At 36.9% G+C, this 16575-nt stretch overlaps 1 protein-coding gene across 1 annotated transcript in view; it reads right to left on the bottom strand.

The window, feature by feature from the left end:
• Nucleotides 1-2205: 2205 nt before the first annotated feature.
• Nucleotides 2206-16575, bottom strand: part of ATR (ATR serine/threonine kinase) — a 47245-nt gene continuing 32875 nt past the window's right edge. The window contains exons 31-46 of the mRNA XM_072410132.1: nt 15508-15599; nt 14479-14656; nt 14090-14266; nt 13166-13325; nt 11938-12102; nt 11664-11806; nt 10736-10833; nt 10578-10594; nt 9067-9273; nt 7797-7940; nt 7064-7214; nt 5794-5950; nt 5213-5366; nt 4889-5040; nt 3699-3877; nt 2206-2219 (exon numbers count right to left, since the gene is read on the bottom strand). Of these exons, the coding sequence (XP_072266233.1) occupies nt 2206-2219; nt 3699-3877; nt 4889-5040; nt 5213-5366; nt 5794-5950; nt 7064-7214; nt 7797-7940; nt 9067-9273; nt 10578-10594; nt 10736-10833; nt 11664-11806; nt 11938-12102; nt 13166-13325; nt 14090-14266; nt 14479-14656; nt 15508-15599 (2188 nt within the window). The remainder of the gene's footprint in view (nt 2220-3698; nt 3878-4888; nt 5041-5212; nt 5367-5793; nt 5951-7063; nt 7215-7796; nt 7941-9066; nt 9274-10577; nt 10595-10735; nt 10834-11663; nt 11807-11937; nt 12103-13165; nt 13326-14089; nt 14267-14478; nt 14657-15507; nt 15600-16575) is intronic.

Below are 16575 nucleotides of genomic sequence, written 5' to 3'. Positions count from 1 at the left end.
TACAAGGAAGATGACTTATCACTTATGTAGTAGTGGTGATCACAGCCATTGGATGACAGGTCGGTGGGTGGGCGGGGTAGAATGGCTGTGGGATTGTCTGTGGGAGGGCCAAGAGGGTCTTGTATGTATGAGAGTGTGGCTGCATGTGGGGGCATTGCCAGGACTGGAGTGCTGCATGCAGAAGTTTAGCATGTATTAGCTCAGTGTTTCTGGATCTTCTTAACATATGTAAATGCCTTGACTTAACTTTCAGGGAACCCCTACTATAATTATTATATCCACAGTACATTAGTATGGCGCTCAGTGGGAAGAATGTCCCCCTTACAGATCACTGCTTTTACCTAAAGCGTACCCAATTTTGTTTTTTTACTTAGAATGGTAGACAACTTCAAAATGAAGTAAAAATGTTTTTTTTTTTTGTAGTTTTAAGAAAAAAAAGTGCAGCGCCACACCTTTAAGACTTAAAGAAGAACTTAACTTAAACTGGCAAAAAAAAAAAAAAAACACCTTTAATCCCCGCAGTCCAATCTATACGGGGGTCTTGCATCAGACCCTGCGTCATCCTGACATCTGTCCTGGAGCCAGGGTCGTCTACCCTTTTATGTAAAGTGAAATTTTTGAGTTTAGGTAAGCTGTAAGTGACACACGTCTACCCGCGCATGCGTGGTCCGGAGTCCGTGCTTTTAGTGATCCGCAAGCCCCAAAAAGTTGGGGACCACTGTATTAGACTATAAATAGATGTAGGAAGCTATCAATGAAGGACATGGTTAAGATCTCAATTGCAACTCATCTGCAAGGAATTTGCATGAGTTTCGTCCCACAAAAACATGGTTAGGCTTATTTGGTGTGATTACATATGACTATAGTAGGGGCATTAGATTGTGAGGGACAGTTAGTGATATAACTATGGACTTTGTAAAGCCCTGTGTAATATGTCAACGCTATATAAATACAAGTAAAATAAGAAATTTGCAAATACAACTCATGTCAGCCCCAGCTGTGGACCCATACAGACTAAATTCCAGTTCCAGCTATGACAAACCTACATTAGACTACAATATGATCCCAGTAAACTTTCATGAAGATTTACAAGTCATTCCTAACTATTCCTATATAATTGAACCACAAGTCAGTTCCTATAAATGTATTCATATTGAACTACTAATGGCCTGAAATGAAAGCATTGCAGCCTGGCTGTCATATTGGTGATTGGTTTTATTACTTTCTGAAAAAAGACACTTTTCTGCAATCACCTGTATAAGTAATTCTTGTAGCATATCCACAATAAAGTGCACTCAGGTTTGTGTAGTGAACTATAAAGGTTTTGATTCTGTTTTATTCAGAAATATAACATCTTTACATGTAACCTTTAAGGCAGGGTGCATCTATGACACAGACATGACACAGACATGAAACACTAGGAACTCACAATAGTAGCCAGGCAGATCATGTGGGCATTCAGCCTTGAATTTGGTACACACATGGAGTTAGTTTAATTGGCTTCCCCTTGTAATTGGTCTTACACTGTGTTAATGACATATGACTATGGTAGGCACATTTGTACACATAGGAGATAAGGAACTCCCCTATATCTTGGAAAAATTGTAGCCCAAGATAAACATTTGTGGTGGTCTCATGCAATGTGTACAGTGGTCCCCTGATGTCGTTTGGTCATTCATCAATTTGCTGGGATAGAGTGATAGTCGCTGCTGTCCTTTCTTATGGAGCATAGCCGGTGCTACTTTTTCCATAGAACAGAACAGTCATGTGTGTACAGTGTTCATTCTTTCTCCTGTCACTGAACATTATCACAAAAAAAGTTTACAGTGACAGTAATCAGATCTTTGTACAAGCCTTTACAAACAAAAGGCCCACTAAAAAATCCACAATCAGACAGGTGGGTATTCTAGAAAGGGAAAGATGATGTCCCTGCAAGTTTTCACGTTTTTCAAGCTGTCAAGTTTTACTGAGTTCTGCATAGGCAGCTCAGCATTACCAGGCTACCAGGAAAACCCAGCAATCCCAGCTTCCCTTGCATGTATTGCGGATAAACTTGCGCACACCTGTGCAGGGGTTACATCATCCTGGCACAGCCAATCAAAATAGCCGAAGATCATCTCCACGAAGAAAAGAAGGAAGATGGAGGCACCATGTGATGGAATTGGGATAGGTCAGCATTGCTGATTTAGTTCCACTTAAACTCATTCAACTGTCAATTCCTGGTAATAAAAGAAAATATATCACCATAAAATTATACTAGCTATGCAGACTCTCTTTAAATAGTTTATAAAATTTAACTTTTCATTTTATTATCCAGAGGTTCTGTACACCAAATGATACACAAGTGTCACCAGAAACCTAATTTAGCCACTATAATTGTGTTGCAAGGTACATTGGGAAAGAGACTTTTAATTCGTACCTCTCACAACGGATCTGAAGGTACCTAAAGACGTTGCTGAACCCAAATGCTGGGAAATTAGGCCTACAGGATGGCAGATAGATTGGAAATCAGGCAGTACACAGATTTGAAGTTCTGAGCAAATATTTCAAACTCCTAATGTTAATGACAGACTGCATCATAGGTCATTGTTTTTTTCCAATATTTCAAATTTAGGGGTGTATTTATAAATTATTTACCTGTCAATTCGCCATAAATTCATCCATAATAATCAATAAAACTTACAGCACTTCCTATTGTGAGTTGTGCACTTTGACAATTGGCCACTAGATGGCAGAACGAATCATGAAAGAGAATTATAGAGATTCGAACACCTGTCAGTGAATTGACAGGGGAATCATTTATAAATAAAGCCCTAACAGCAGTAATAAAATTTGCTCTATCAGGTCAATTAGGAATGGTTCTCCTCAAAATGTAACTTACCTGAAAATTACATTAATAACAATGTATTTGGCTATGCTCACTAAGCTCATTAACTTATAAAACCCTATAGCCATGTTATATTATGTAGAGTGCATGGCCCAGCTGCTCCATCATGTGTGAGGTCAGAATGATTTCTTTATAGAGGGTAAGGCTTTATTGTAACACATTGCAATGAGAAACGCTGCCCATACATGCATCTCTTTAGTTCTGAATGAACCTAAGGCCATACTGGCAATCATATTGTTAGTGGTAAAAGAATTGCTAGAGAAAAGGAAACAAATGACTTATTTTGTGGCATTGCTCCCTCCTAGGCTGGGGTAGCATGGTTCTCCTGCTACACTGAAAGGGCAGATTCTGCCTCTGTGTTATTGCCAGCAAGTTCAGCAACACCAAATAAATGAAAGTGTTTCCCTATCTAGTGATCCTTTAACTTTGGAGAGCACATAACAAGAAATAACTTTTATTAAAAAATAATGCATGAAGAATTTCTTAGATTGACTTTGAATGAGGTGAAGACCTAAATTACTCAATCATCTGAAAGCAAAACTCCTGTATGTTATTATTATTATTAAACAGGATTTATATAGCGCCAACATATTACGCAGCGCTGTTAGCCATGTAATTGGATATTCCTTGTAAAGTAAATTCTCTAAGCATTCTCACATTCTCTAAGCAAAGTAAAACTTTGCAAAAGTGGCCATGATGTATTTTAAAATAGATTTGTTACTAAGTTTAAGTCACTCTGGGGTTTATAAAAATAGGCCCTGTCATTGTGGAAATTGCCAAATATGTTTTAGATTTGTGCACAACCACATACTGTAGATATATACGATCTGTAAGATATATAAGATCTGTTGGTATATGGACATTTCCATCCAAATAGTACAAACCTTTTCATTGACAACTTCTCCAGTCTCATTAGCTTGAACTTTTGTACCCCCACGAGCAGGCTTGCTCCATTCCACCAAAGGATCGTGCAGGAATGGTTTCAATACACTAGAAAATAATGATAAAGTGCTACGTTTTAATATATATAAGAACAAATATGTATTATTTCTGTAAAAACTGGTTTAACCACTATTTTCATATACAATTGACCTGCTACTGTGTAAAAACATGGCGGCAATAGTCATTTATTACCTTTAAGTAATGTAAGTTGTTACAATGTTAACAACAGGCTACACACAATGCAGTTGCAGACACAAGCAAAAGGTAATGTTTTGACTCTGTACATTGGTAGGAAAGAAATAAAACTCCATGAAGAGCCTATTAAAGCAGAACTATAGTCCATCCCTTCTGCAATAAAGCATACTTACCTGCCTGAACGTAATCTTCTTTTCTAGGTGAATAGGACTTATTTTTTTTTTTTGACCGTCTGTGCTTAAAGTACCAAAAGACTGGTAAAAACCACCAAGAGGGATAAAAATTCCTGTTCGGCCCTCAGGTTGGTAAAACACAAGTAGCCTTTTTTTCTTGCCAGCAATCCTGGGCACTGTGAGTGCAAAAATGACTGATCGCTGTCAGCTTAAGGCACTGCGACTTTGGGAGACTGCACTGCGACTTCCCTTTTTTTTGTGGATAACCTCTTAAAGTGCCCCCCATGATAAAGGCATGCCTATATCTTCATGAGGCATGTCTGGGAGCAAAGTATACATTCTTTTTAATTTTAGTGCAATAAATACCCTAAAATTGCCTAATCTTTTTTGAAGATAATACATATTTAATTAGTAAAAAAAAAAAACACTTAGGCTTAATGCATTTTAATTCTAAACATTTGAATAATCTGCAGATAATCAACCTTTTAAAACTAGGGTGAAGTTTACAGTTACAATAACATATTTCACATTTTTCAGAAAAATGTCTTGTTTTTAAATAAGACAGGCCTACAAAGCTGCCAAAATGCTCATATGTAAACATGATTGATCCTAACACCCTTACCAAAGAGCAATCGGGTGAACACCACAGTATAGAAATTGAAGGTAAATAATTATCATACATAACATTTACCTCATGAGTGATTCTCTCTGGTCTCTCATCAGTCTCATTGTGACCTCACAGGCACGTCTGAAAAGTCCTTCTGTCCCCATAGGACCCATTCCATTAACCATATTATGTGTCATGCGGAATGGGACAATTTCTGGAACTTCAAATGTTTCGCCCTAAAGGAAAAAATAAAAAAAAACTTAATGTACCTTAAGATAATTTAGATACACATGAAAAACAAATATGAAGTTCTTTTCCAAACTACTGGGATCTAGAAAAGACATTTTTAATTCCAAGAAAGCTGTCATTTAGCATGTTATATAGGCTCTGCCATTTATGCCCCAGTACCTTGTTAAAGAGACAATTGAAATCCACATGGACACATTCTCCTGTGAGGGAATCAAACAGAATATTCTCTCCATGGCGATCCCCAAGGCCCAAGATATAGCCAACCATGGACATCACAGCTGTGGAGCGGCAATATGCTGATCTGCTGTTGTACCTACAAACATTTATACATATACATTAAAACATCTTGGGAGGGTAATCGCTACAAATGGTATAGTTAGTTTAAATACCTTTACAAATAATATGTTGGATAAATTACCAGAGAAATCTTTATAAACATGAGAAAAAATGTAAAGAAAAATTATTCAGTTGTAGTATTGCTAGATTAAAAAAATTGTATACCATCCTGAACAAGTGTATAAAAGCTTAACCTGGCAAATAGTTTGTTTTGTTGCAGGAGCCTAATAAGTTAAACATTTCTTTTTGGGAAGCTAGGAACAGCATTGTGCTCTTTTTGAGGAAGCTGGTAACAGCATTCTTCTATTTATTGTATCACATTGCTACAGTGGACTAAGCACTGTAATAGAGTGAACGTTGATGATAGCCATATGTATTATACCCCATACTCACAAAATACTCACCATGATGTTGGATCAGGAAATGTCCTTAAAAACCACTCATGGAATACAGGCGGGTGACGGGGAAGAAGAGTTTCTGTAAATATCTTCAGCTTTTCTTGCAAAGGAGCTCCCTTAGGCAACATGCACTGACGAAGTTCTTTGCCACTCATATATATTCCTAAAAAACGGAACAAAGGTAAGAAGCATAGTTATGATCCATGGATTGGCTTGTCTGCAATCACTAGCAAAGAGTTTTATTGGGGAGGTATCACAAGAGCTAGGATGTAACGATAAACCAGAGGCCCTTTTTTTATATATGTGTAGTGTGTGTTTATGTATAAAAGTTCAGGAATGCTCCCTACAAAAGAAATGCAGACCACACTTGCACCTGATAGTGAAGGCTGAGGCAAAATGTAATGTCTTTTTACAAACTGTGGTTTTGTAACACAACCATAACATAAAGTCTTCTGGAACCTGTTAAAGATTTAATGGCAATCCATTCATACTAGTTCTTAAAACCCCGATGCCAATTGTTTTCCACTTATCAAAACCATAAACCTTAACATAAATCAATAAATGAACCCTTTATGGCCCCCTCCCTTAACACAATCTTTACATTATTTTTTTATTAATCTAACCCTAAAAAGAACCTTTGTCCGTAACCTAAACCCTTTGTTTTTTGATTATTTTTATACTGAACCCTAAAAAGGGTCTTTACCCTACCTACTAACAACATTAACTCTGGCAAATCTATAGCTATCATTATTTGTCAACCTACAATTGTAGTGAACAGTCCTGCACCCAGACTGACAGTGAAAACTTTCTGGCAAAGATCTACACACTCTGAAAACAGATTAATTAAATTTCTGGGTTGTCATTGTGAACCTGGCTAGAAATTCACTTATCTGGAAAAAGTATTCAGCATCATTTTTTTAAAGATGAAATCTGCAAAGCCTGTATCTTTGAAAACAAGTCAGCTGTGGAAGCGTCCTTACATACATGCTCCTCTTAATACTTACTTAATACCTCTTAGGGGGTCTAAAGAGCAATGAACACTTACTGGTGGGGAATCCTCATTTGCTTTCAATAGCAGTTAATAAGTTTTCCCAAGAGAATATTTTTAAGTGAATTGCAAATTAAGTGCTTTATAAATAGAGACCTAAGACTACATGTAGACATAGAAAACACCGAACTGCAAATCTAAAACCCATAAAGTTATTGACTGATGAAAAACACAATGCTAATACACTTCAGGATTTATTACAACATATACAAAGTCAATCACACTGACCTCTCTCTTTGTACAGTTTGATGAGAATGTGTCTCAGTCCTGCTGTGTTATTCACCCATTCTATTATGCCGCACTCATCATTCAGTGGGATTACAGCATAGGTCCGGATATGAAGCTCTCTTCTTCGAGACTCCGCATCCTTTCGCAGACACTAATAAAACACACACAGAACACTTTGTCTACATCTTTCTGAATATGTAGCATTTAATGTATATATGCAAGAACTTCTGTCCACATAAGTCTATTCTATAATTCTATAGAAATTATATTCATTCCAAGAACAACTATCTGTGTGTGAGACTAATGTTTTATTAGGTTTATAACTAGTTTGCGGTTATGAAAAATACATATTTAACTGCTGTCTGCAATTGAAATGTCTGAATATTCTCATTACTTGTAACAGGTAAATTTGGTAAGTATATGATTTGCAGTACAAGTATGAGATTTTCAGACAAACACCAGAAGAAAGGATCACAGTAATCCGTGCAATAGTAGTCATATAATAATCATAACAATATTAATAATATGCAAAGCAGTACACATAGATACAACTATAAATGATAACTGATAGGGTGCCAGTAGTTTTCCTCACAGGCAGCTTGCAGCTATTAATTGACCTGGACATATTTGCATAAACATGTAAGTGGCATACCCCTACCAAAGAACAATAACATATAAATTATTTCAAATCCTTCTGACAGTAAACTACCTGGATAATATTTTGGTCATTTACCTTGTTAATTAGAGAATTGAACTCCATGAGTCTGCAGTCTTTCCTGAGATCATCCTTTGGTTTACACATCATAATGTAGGATTTCCCATCAGATCCTTTCAGTGAAATCTTTTTAGGTTTTTGGAGAGACGGTAAGATTTCAACCTGAATATAAGCAAATAAATGATTATTTAAAGGTAAAGTAAAGATGTAAAGCAGTTTATTCTACTGAATTTTTTTCTGCATACTCATAGATACTGAAAGACACCAAAAGGCATGATCACTGGCAGCTCCAGGGTGGTCCAAAAACATCTTATCCAAAGCACACATGGCAAATAGAAGCTGATGTTCTAAATAAGTGTTTTTGTTAAAGCTAAAACATATATTATAGATACTGAAAGACACCAAAAGGCATGATCACTGGCAGCTCCAGGGTGGTCCAAAAACATCTTATCCAAAGCACACATGGCAAATAGAAGCTGATGTTCTAAATAAGTGTTTTTGTTAAAGCTAAAACATATATTGAAAATAAAATTGCAACTCTTAATTGCAAAAGATACATGCAATGTCTTTTCTGCAATAAAACACACTTAGCTCTTCTTTCACTCCTCCCTAAAATGTACACTGTGCTGTTTAGTGTATATTCTTGGCACATCTTGGTGCTGAGGTGAGGTGAGCCTAATTTCATTTAGGTGTCTGCTGAAAGAATATATTGGATTCAAGTTACAGCCCTGTCCTAAATAATTGATGTGTTATTTAGAAATCAACAGTAGTCTAGACACAAGCAGATCATAGAAAGGGACAGGCGGCTACTAAAATGCTAAAGTTTGCCTATACCACACTCAGCTTTGGTTAGGATGCATCACATCCTTAGTCTTGTTTTCTTTTCATGGAGTAAAGAGAGCATTACCTCATCAGTCTAAAGGATTTTCCCACATTGTTTTGGGTGTAATTATCAGTATTTTTATTGCGAAAAATGTATAAAAAAAAAAAAATCGTGGAATCGTTATCGTGGAACCCAATTCTGGAGAGTTCATTTCTCTACCCCAATTCTATATCACATAAAACATCGCCCATCTTTGAAGCAAAATATATCAGTGCCAAGTGAAACCTAAAACAGCTCATGTAAATTAGTAATTTACTGCAAACAAAAACACCTTTAGGTATAATAGAACACATTCTTTGTTGTTTTTAAATAACTAACAATGTACTACAAGGCAGTCTGCAAGGACCATTGCAAGCTACAAGTGTTAAAAAATATTCTGAATTAGATGCATAACTGTAAACTTACATTATCATCAAAGCCAGCAATATATGCCCAGTGTCCAGGAAAGGGGTCATGGTTAGCATGGTCCCGCTTTCCAACAGTAGATGGTAGAGTAGGGATCATAACCGATTGTAGTGGTATAAGAATCTCACTGAATGTTGGCTCTTCCACCAGCTTTTTTAGCAGTCTAAAATGGACACTCATGCTTAAAGTGCCAGTGTTGCCATCCACCTAGGCCAGAAACAAATTAAAAACAACATTACACTTTGAACAGAAGGTAAAATACATGGGGCAATTCAAGTAACTGAAGCATATTATTGTATTTACAAAAAAGAAAGGAAATTTGCCCACGTAAAACATGGCACTACCAAATACTGGAATTTGGTCTCTCCCCTCCCCTTCCTTCTCGTTCATTCCCTTATATGTATGTCTGGTCAGGTTGTCAATGTTGATTGCTAATTGCCTTTCACTGGGGCGAGGTTAGATGTGTCATTGTTACTGGGATTGCCTATTACTGGGTTCAATGAGGGGGCCCGTTTGTTCAAATACATGCCATACATCTATCATGATGAGCCTACGGATATTAAGTGACTGGTACCACCCCTTGATGTTGGGGTTCTTTTGGCTCTAGTGTATCCGATGATGTTTTGTTATGTATGTGTATTGTTAATGTTTTTTGTATGTATCATGTTTATTGTTCTTCTCTACTGTAAATAATTAAAATGTTATTAAAAGAAAAAAATATGTATGAATTTGATTAGCAACCATGTTTTTTAATTAGATTTGGAATGGCAGGACTCCCTGACAAGTTCTAGGAAGAATACTGTTATTCCTAACTAAGCTGTTTGTACTTATCATTATGCTTTGTTGTTCATGTATTACCTATGCCTAGTGCCTACACTAAATGTATTTTGTTTATTCTTTTTTAAAGTATGATGATTTCATTGTAACTGTTACTTATGAAATGATTGTATTTCAATCCTTTCTATGTATATGCTGGTTCATATGGCTTTATAAGTTCCAGGTTCAATAAGAGTTTAAAAAACAGTATAAATAATGTGGCTTGGACCCTTTTTAAAGTGGTTGTGCTGCAGAAATTGCAGGATTTAAAGCAGCGAATGCCTGAATCAGCATTCATTCCAGAAGGTTAGAGTGATAAGTATTCCCATACAGGAGAATCATCAGTCAATAGCAATACTGCTTTCTGTGTACTCCAACAGGAATCAACAGATACACAGCAAGAAGCATTCCCATTACCTGGTGGTTGTCAGGGGCAATTTGCACAGTAAAACAGAAGCAGATGCCTATACTTTAGATCAAGACACAGTAAAGAATTGGTAAGAATTTAAAAAATTAAATATGCTGCTGGACTGTCTAGCAGCATATGTATTTTATATATGTTTAATGCATAATGCATGCATTTTTTCTGGTGAAAAAAAACAGAACAAATGTAAGCATATAAACATTCTTTATAATCAGTGGGAATAGGGGATACCCATTGTTAGCATTTCTTTTAGCATTATTTTTGCCTGTACGGTGCAGTCAGCAGCTGCTAGTAATAAATAAAAATACTAAACAGTAGGATTTGTAGAATGGTAAACCTAATTCACAGCAATATTTTTTCTTTTTCTCTTTTTAGATAAGTATGTATGAACAAACAGTACAAAAAAAAAATTACATGAATAAATTATACCTTTTTCCCATTCATAGACTTTAGCTCCAAAGTCAAGCCACAGAGATAACATTCGAGGCATTGATTGGTAGATGAATTGGTTTCCATACTGCAGGGACCTAATAAAAGTCAAATTTTACATTTTTATTTGTAATAGCCAAAGCTCTGCAAAATCTATAACTACAAGAAAATTGTATCTAGCGGTATATGCTCTGGATACAAGAGTGATTGCTACCCTCGGCACAAGCAGGTATAGCTGCCTAATATTTTTTAAATTTAAAATCCTTTTGTATGGCGTGCAGCACTTAAGCGTACCTAAACTGAATAAACAAAAATCACCAGGAGGTAGTACTATTTGACAAAATGACATATAATATCTCTCTTATCAATTACCTTCTTGGCTCCTGGTAGATTTCTGTTTAGGCATTAAACTTCACAGCTCATGCCAACAGTCAGGAATAATGTAGACACACCTTAAAATTAATATTTTAGGCCTGAGAACTACTTAAGACCCAAAAACATAAACCTTGTGAAAGAAGACCCTGTGAAAGAAAAATGGAGGTAGTTGCTTTTTTTTTTCATTTCATACAATATTTGCACCGATACTTATTAACCCTAATGTTTTAGGTAAAAAATACACTAAATTATTTAAGTAAAATATTACCAACATCTCAAACCCAAACACTGCACCTCCCACCCAAAATAAACACAATATAATACCAAATAATGTCCATAGATGGTGCTTTAAAAATCTTTACCGCTCAATATACAGAGTTAACCTCCAATAAAAGCCCCAGAATCTTTCTCCCACATGTGCAGCAATACCTAAAAGCAGACCATAGTTTGGATTTAATTCTTGTGCTAAATTGTGGTGTAGGTTACATATCCAGTTTTTATGATAACAGCTAGACAAACAAGAATGAGCAAAAATGACACAAAAAACATTTACCTTCCAAAGTGGTGAACTATATATCTTATCAGATCCCCCTGCTTTTCCATCTTGTTGTCAGTCACCATAGGCATCAGTTTGTCATAGTACTTTGCAAGATAAAAATGCCCATCCTCCCATTCTGGCAGTAAACTAGTAACATCCTATAAAAAATTAAAATTATGTATTTAATCAAATATTCTACAACAGCATAAAGCAGTCAAAAATAAGTTTATCAGAAAGGTATTATATGAATGCAAACAAACTAATAGCATTATATTAGTGTTGAACTCACTTTATATTTTTTCATCACAGCATTACTTTCAAAGTTAGCTGTTTCCTCCATGAAACGACCAACCAGTAGCATGGCTCTGCCATGAATAAGCTGCTGTTCAGTGCTATCAGACAGAAACAACTCTGCTCCCTTTTGAAGGACAATAAGGGCCTGGTGCACATCGCCCTGACAGAAGTGTAAAAAAAACAAATGTTATATTAAAATACCTTTTTAAATACACTTTTCTTGAATACTATATGTCTGTAGTGACCAGAATCCTCATCACACAAGTACTAAGAAAGACACTTTCACGGCACTAAATACAGTAATCTGTTCTTTCAAATGCCATTTTATCACAACATGTTGATGATGGAGGCACAAAACCTAATACAGGTTGACAATCGAAAATCCAGCTATCAATAATCCGTTTACTTCAGTTTCCCGGCATGAATGTCAGATCCCATATTCAATACAGTGACTGCAGTACACTGTTTGGCCACCTCCCTAAACAGCTGTTGGGTCTGCTTGCTACACTAAATACGCGCTGAGACGTCCTGCCTACTCTACGGACCTGAGCCAGATGTCCACGGGTGACGCGAGAGGAAGGCTGGCCTGTGTGTAGAGGTAAGTAAAAAAAAAAATCTGGGATTTTCTAAAATCCAACGCACCTCAGGTCCCGGTGTTGCCGGATTTTTGATAGACAACCTGTATAGCTTAATAGGGCAAAAGGCCACATTGTTTAATGGTGCACTAAATCCTTGTTAATTGCCACCTATAAAAGGATAGGAAAAAAAGTCATTTGGATTTCAGGACCTCTATTTTTCCATGTCCTTAAGATGTTCTTAGCTGCAGAATATAAATAGAAGTAAAGTATATATAAGTAATAGAAGTATAATAAATGCTTCCACCTTCTACTACTGACCATAAATACATTAAGTGCAAATTAAATCTCCCCACAAAGGCTGACTACAGAGAAGTACAAAGAGAGCAGACCTACTCTAAAACGTAGTTGAATGTCACTGTATCAGGGATATGGATGTACTTAGAAGTGCACCATTACAACCTTATACCAAACGGAGGAATCTTTTTATGCTATGTCAAGTTAAAAAGTACTGTAACTTTTACTTGGAAAGATAATATTATCCCTGTTCCAAAGTAACCCTAGTTTTGAATATGTATTCACACAAAAAACAGAAAATCAATTGAAACACGGATGGCAACAGAAAACGTATGGCAATTGTTTGCTTACCTTTGACCAGTGCCACTTAGCACGTTCAACATTGAGCTCCGGCAGCCTGGTCTCTCCTGCATTGAGAAGTGCATTGTATGCAGCCTGATGATGGCCTGCTTTACGTGCAACTCGGGCACTTTGGAGCCAGCATTCCCCAATCATATCAGTGTAGCAAGGCCTGAATAATACACAACTGTGCTATAATGTTTGCCTTTAGGCAGCTTGCAGATAACAATTAGCAATACACAAGTAAAGATAAAATACGGGCTAAACAAACACTAAGTACAAGAGACACATGGATTCTTATTTGAATAGTGGTGTTCTATACTGTGCAGTGATCCACCATGACATATTTGCCTGGAGATAGACTTTAAGACTAAAGCTCAGATACTGCAATTCTTATAAGATTCGTATAAGACGACCGCCCACTCTAACTAATCAGTTGGGGGTCAAGTTATATGCCCAGTATTGTACTGTTCCTTCTGCCTGTCAGATCTCCCTATTGTGCGAGAACTGAGAGCCAGAAGGAACAGTACAGTACTAGTTCTAAGGAATGAATGGGCGCGTTCCTTTTTAATGAATGGGTGTGTTCTAGTGGAAAGCCAATCCAGGCTCTCCACTGGAGGGCCAATCCAGGCTCTCCACTGGAGGCCAATCCAGGCTCTCCACTGGAGGGCCAATCCAGGCTTACGTCCTCCTGTGCAGGCTCGCGGGGACGCCGGACGTGAAGCAAGCTGCAGGTAAGTACTGGTACCCGGCGTATAGGATGACCCCCGACATTAGCACAGATTTTTCGAGGTTAAAAAGTCGTCTTATATGCCGGAAAATACGGTACTTTATTATTACCTGCTAGCCTCCCGAGGGTTAGTTTTTGAATGCATTGCTTTACCAAAATAGTTCTTCAAATCTGTAACCTGCTTACTGAATGGTTGTAGAACTTACCTCTTACTGATAGTCAGCAATGCCCTGCGTACTGCCAGAATGGGCTCTCTAGCCCTGTAGGAATTTTGTGTCATTTCCAGACGTGACTGCAAGTTAAGAGAATCTGTAGGTGAGTCCCCAAGAGATTTGTCTAGTAACATCTTCACACTGTGCTCTAATTCACAGAGCATGTGCAACCTTTAGAGGAAAAAACAATCATTATACCACATTACATACAAACAGAAACTTAGCATTGGTACCCTGTGTCTGAGTATGCATTGTTATACATGTATATGTATAAAGCGCGCACTTTTTTTCTTGTTTGAAGGTTGAACTGAAAGGAACCAAGATCTTCAAGTTTGATATTTAGAACAGAATCATAGCCATTTTTTAAAATGATTGTTGTGTACCTGACAATGTACTCATATCCACGTTGGTAGGAACCTCTCTCAAAGCTGGCAGCTGATACAGGCACAATCTGCTCTGCGCGCACCACTTTCAATGTCTCATAAAATGCTTCTTTCTCTTTCTTCTTAGCCGAGAGAAGCAGCTGCCCAAGTCTAATAGTCCAGGTAGTAGACTTTTTATCTGTTAAATGGCATTTGTTGCATTATAATTAAAAATAAACTCTAAACTAACATAAATAAAACATATTATAATAATACCAATAATCTAATCCTGACCCAGCATTCTTTCTCAATGTAAATAAGTCATTTTTTACTTTTACATAATATGGGAAAATATACACATGATTTGAACGAGGCGTTACATCAATAACAAAGCAATAGAAAAGAACAAATTCTATCAAGGCTGGAATCTGAGTGCTAAAAAAATATCTACCCAACATGGAAGTTTAACCAGATAATAGGGCAATGAACAACAGCATATTTTAGGAAAAACAACTTGCTTGTGTCTAGAAATGACTGATTGACAGATTCACTGCTTTATAAATAGACCACTGGTCTAATATTGTGTTGCCCTAGTTCATCTCCCATTTTTTTAAGGAAAAGTATATTAAATATTTAAAATTTTAACTGGTCCTTTTAGTGGTCTATTTATAAAGCAGTAAATCTGACATTTACTAGAACATTCCCTGGTGGAGAATCAACCAGGTCCATGTGTTTTAATGGCAGTATTTAATTCTCCACCAAGGAATATTTGAGTGCATGTCAGATTCACTGCTTTATAAACAGACCCCAAGGTGTTCTCCCTAGGAAAGTGGAGGTTACTGATGGCAAGGACAGGACTACTTGAGCTGATGTAACTGATCTGTATAACCCTACCCCCTAGGGAACACAGTATCTTCATCAAGTTAAATAAGAATACCTCTGTCAGTTTTGGCTAAGTTCAGGAAATGCATTGCATATGCATTTTGTGAATGAAATACAACACAAGAAAAGGGTGTGAGTAGCTAAAAGGAATAACCATGTTCCATATACCTGCAGATAGATATTCTTCCACTAGATCCCACTGTGAGAGTTTCCAAGCTGCCTCCACTCTATACGTATTCAGTTCTGCACTCCATTCGGGCCTGGAAGTACATTTAAACGTCAATGTTCATCAAATATACCCATTCATTCAGTGTCACATGATCATAATCACAGACACTATTTCAAAGATCTTCATGACTTTTTGGGATTGAAAAATAAAATGTAGCGTACAGTTCGCATCCATTACCTTGACAAATAAAATTCCCCCCTTTATATAAGTATCTTCTTTACCTACAAGTTCATATTATGGGCTCAACCCACAACAGTTCCTTAATGCCTTTCACAGAACTGGAGCTCTCTCCAAAAGAACAAAGCTTCTGGGTATGGAGGAGGATGTGACCTCATCTTTGTAAAAGTGGCTATCATCAGGCCTGAATAGTGCCATGTAAGGAGGTACCAGGGTGTGATTTACCTCTGTGGGTTGAAACAGAAGAGGATGCCGCAGTAGGGAGGCAGTGTTCACTGCTGGCAGGTATACATTCCTGGGAGGGTGACCTATATGCAGATACTGTCAATGTGCTGTATTTGTTTTCCAATAAATGTATGATATTGAAAAACCATTGGTTCAGGAATCTGATAGATAAATATGATTGAACTAAATGATTGATCACATGAATCAATCCAAGTATTACCTTTATTGGATTTACTTAGATATTACACACAGATATGCAAGTGTTTATTGTTTTAATGAGTTGGTTTAGTTTAAAAATAATACTCTAAAATCAGGATATGCAAACATTTTCCAACAAGCAGGTAGTGAGAGGGTCTAACTGAGTGTTTCTCAAGCAGGATTCCTCCTCCAGAGGTTGCCAGGGCTTCATTGAGCAATGAGCAGTTTGTGACTCACAAACCTGATAGGGACTGTAGGATTGTTCTTAGGTTGAATTTGTATGCAAGTCGGAACAGGTACATTATCTTAATAAATGCAATTAGGACAGATGTTTGTCTCAACATATTATTAGGCAGCATGGTGTCAGTTACTGTATAAAACCCTCACTGAGTTAATCACAAACAAAG

The sequence above is a fragment of the Pyxicephalus adspersus genome, chromosome 4 (genome assembly GCF_032062135.1).
Source record: "Pyxicephalus adspersus chromosome 4, UCB_Pads_2.0, whole genome shotgun sequence".
NCBI lineage: Eukaryota > Metazoa > Chordata > Amphibia > Anura > Pyxicephalidae > Pyxicephalus > Pyxicephalus adspersus.
Note: the sequence above shows the minus strand (reverse complement) of the source record. Positions and strands in the feature narration are given on the sequence as shown.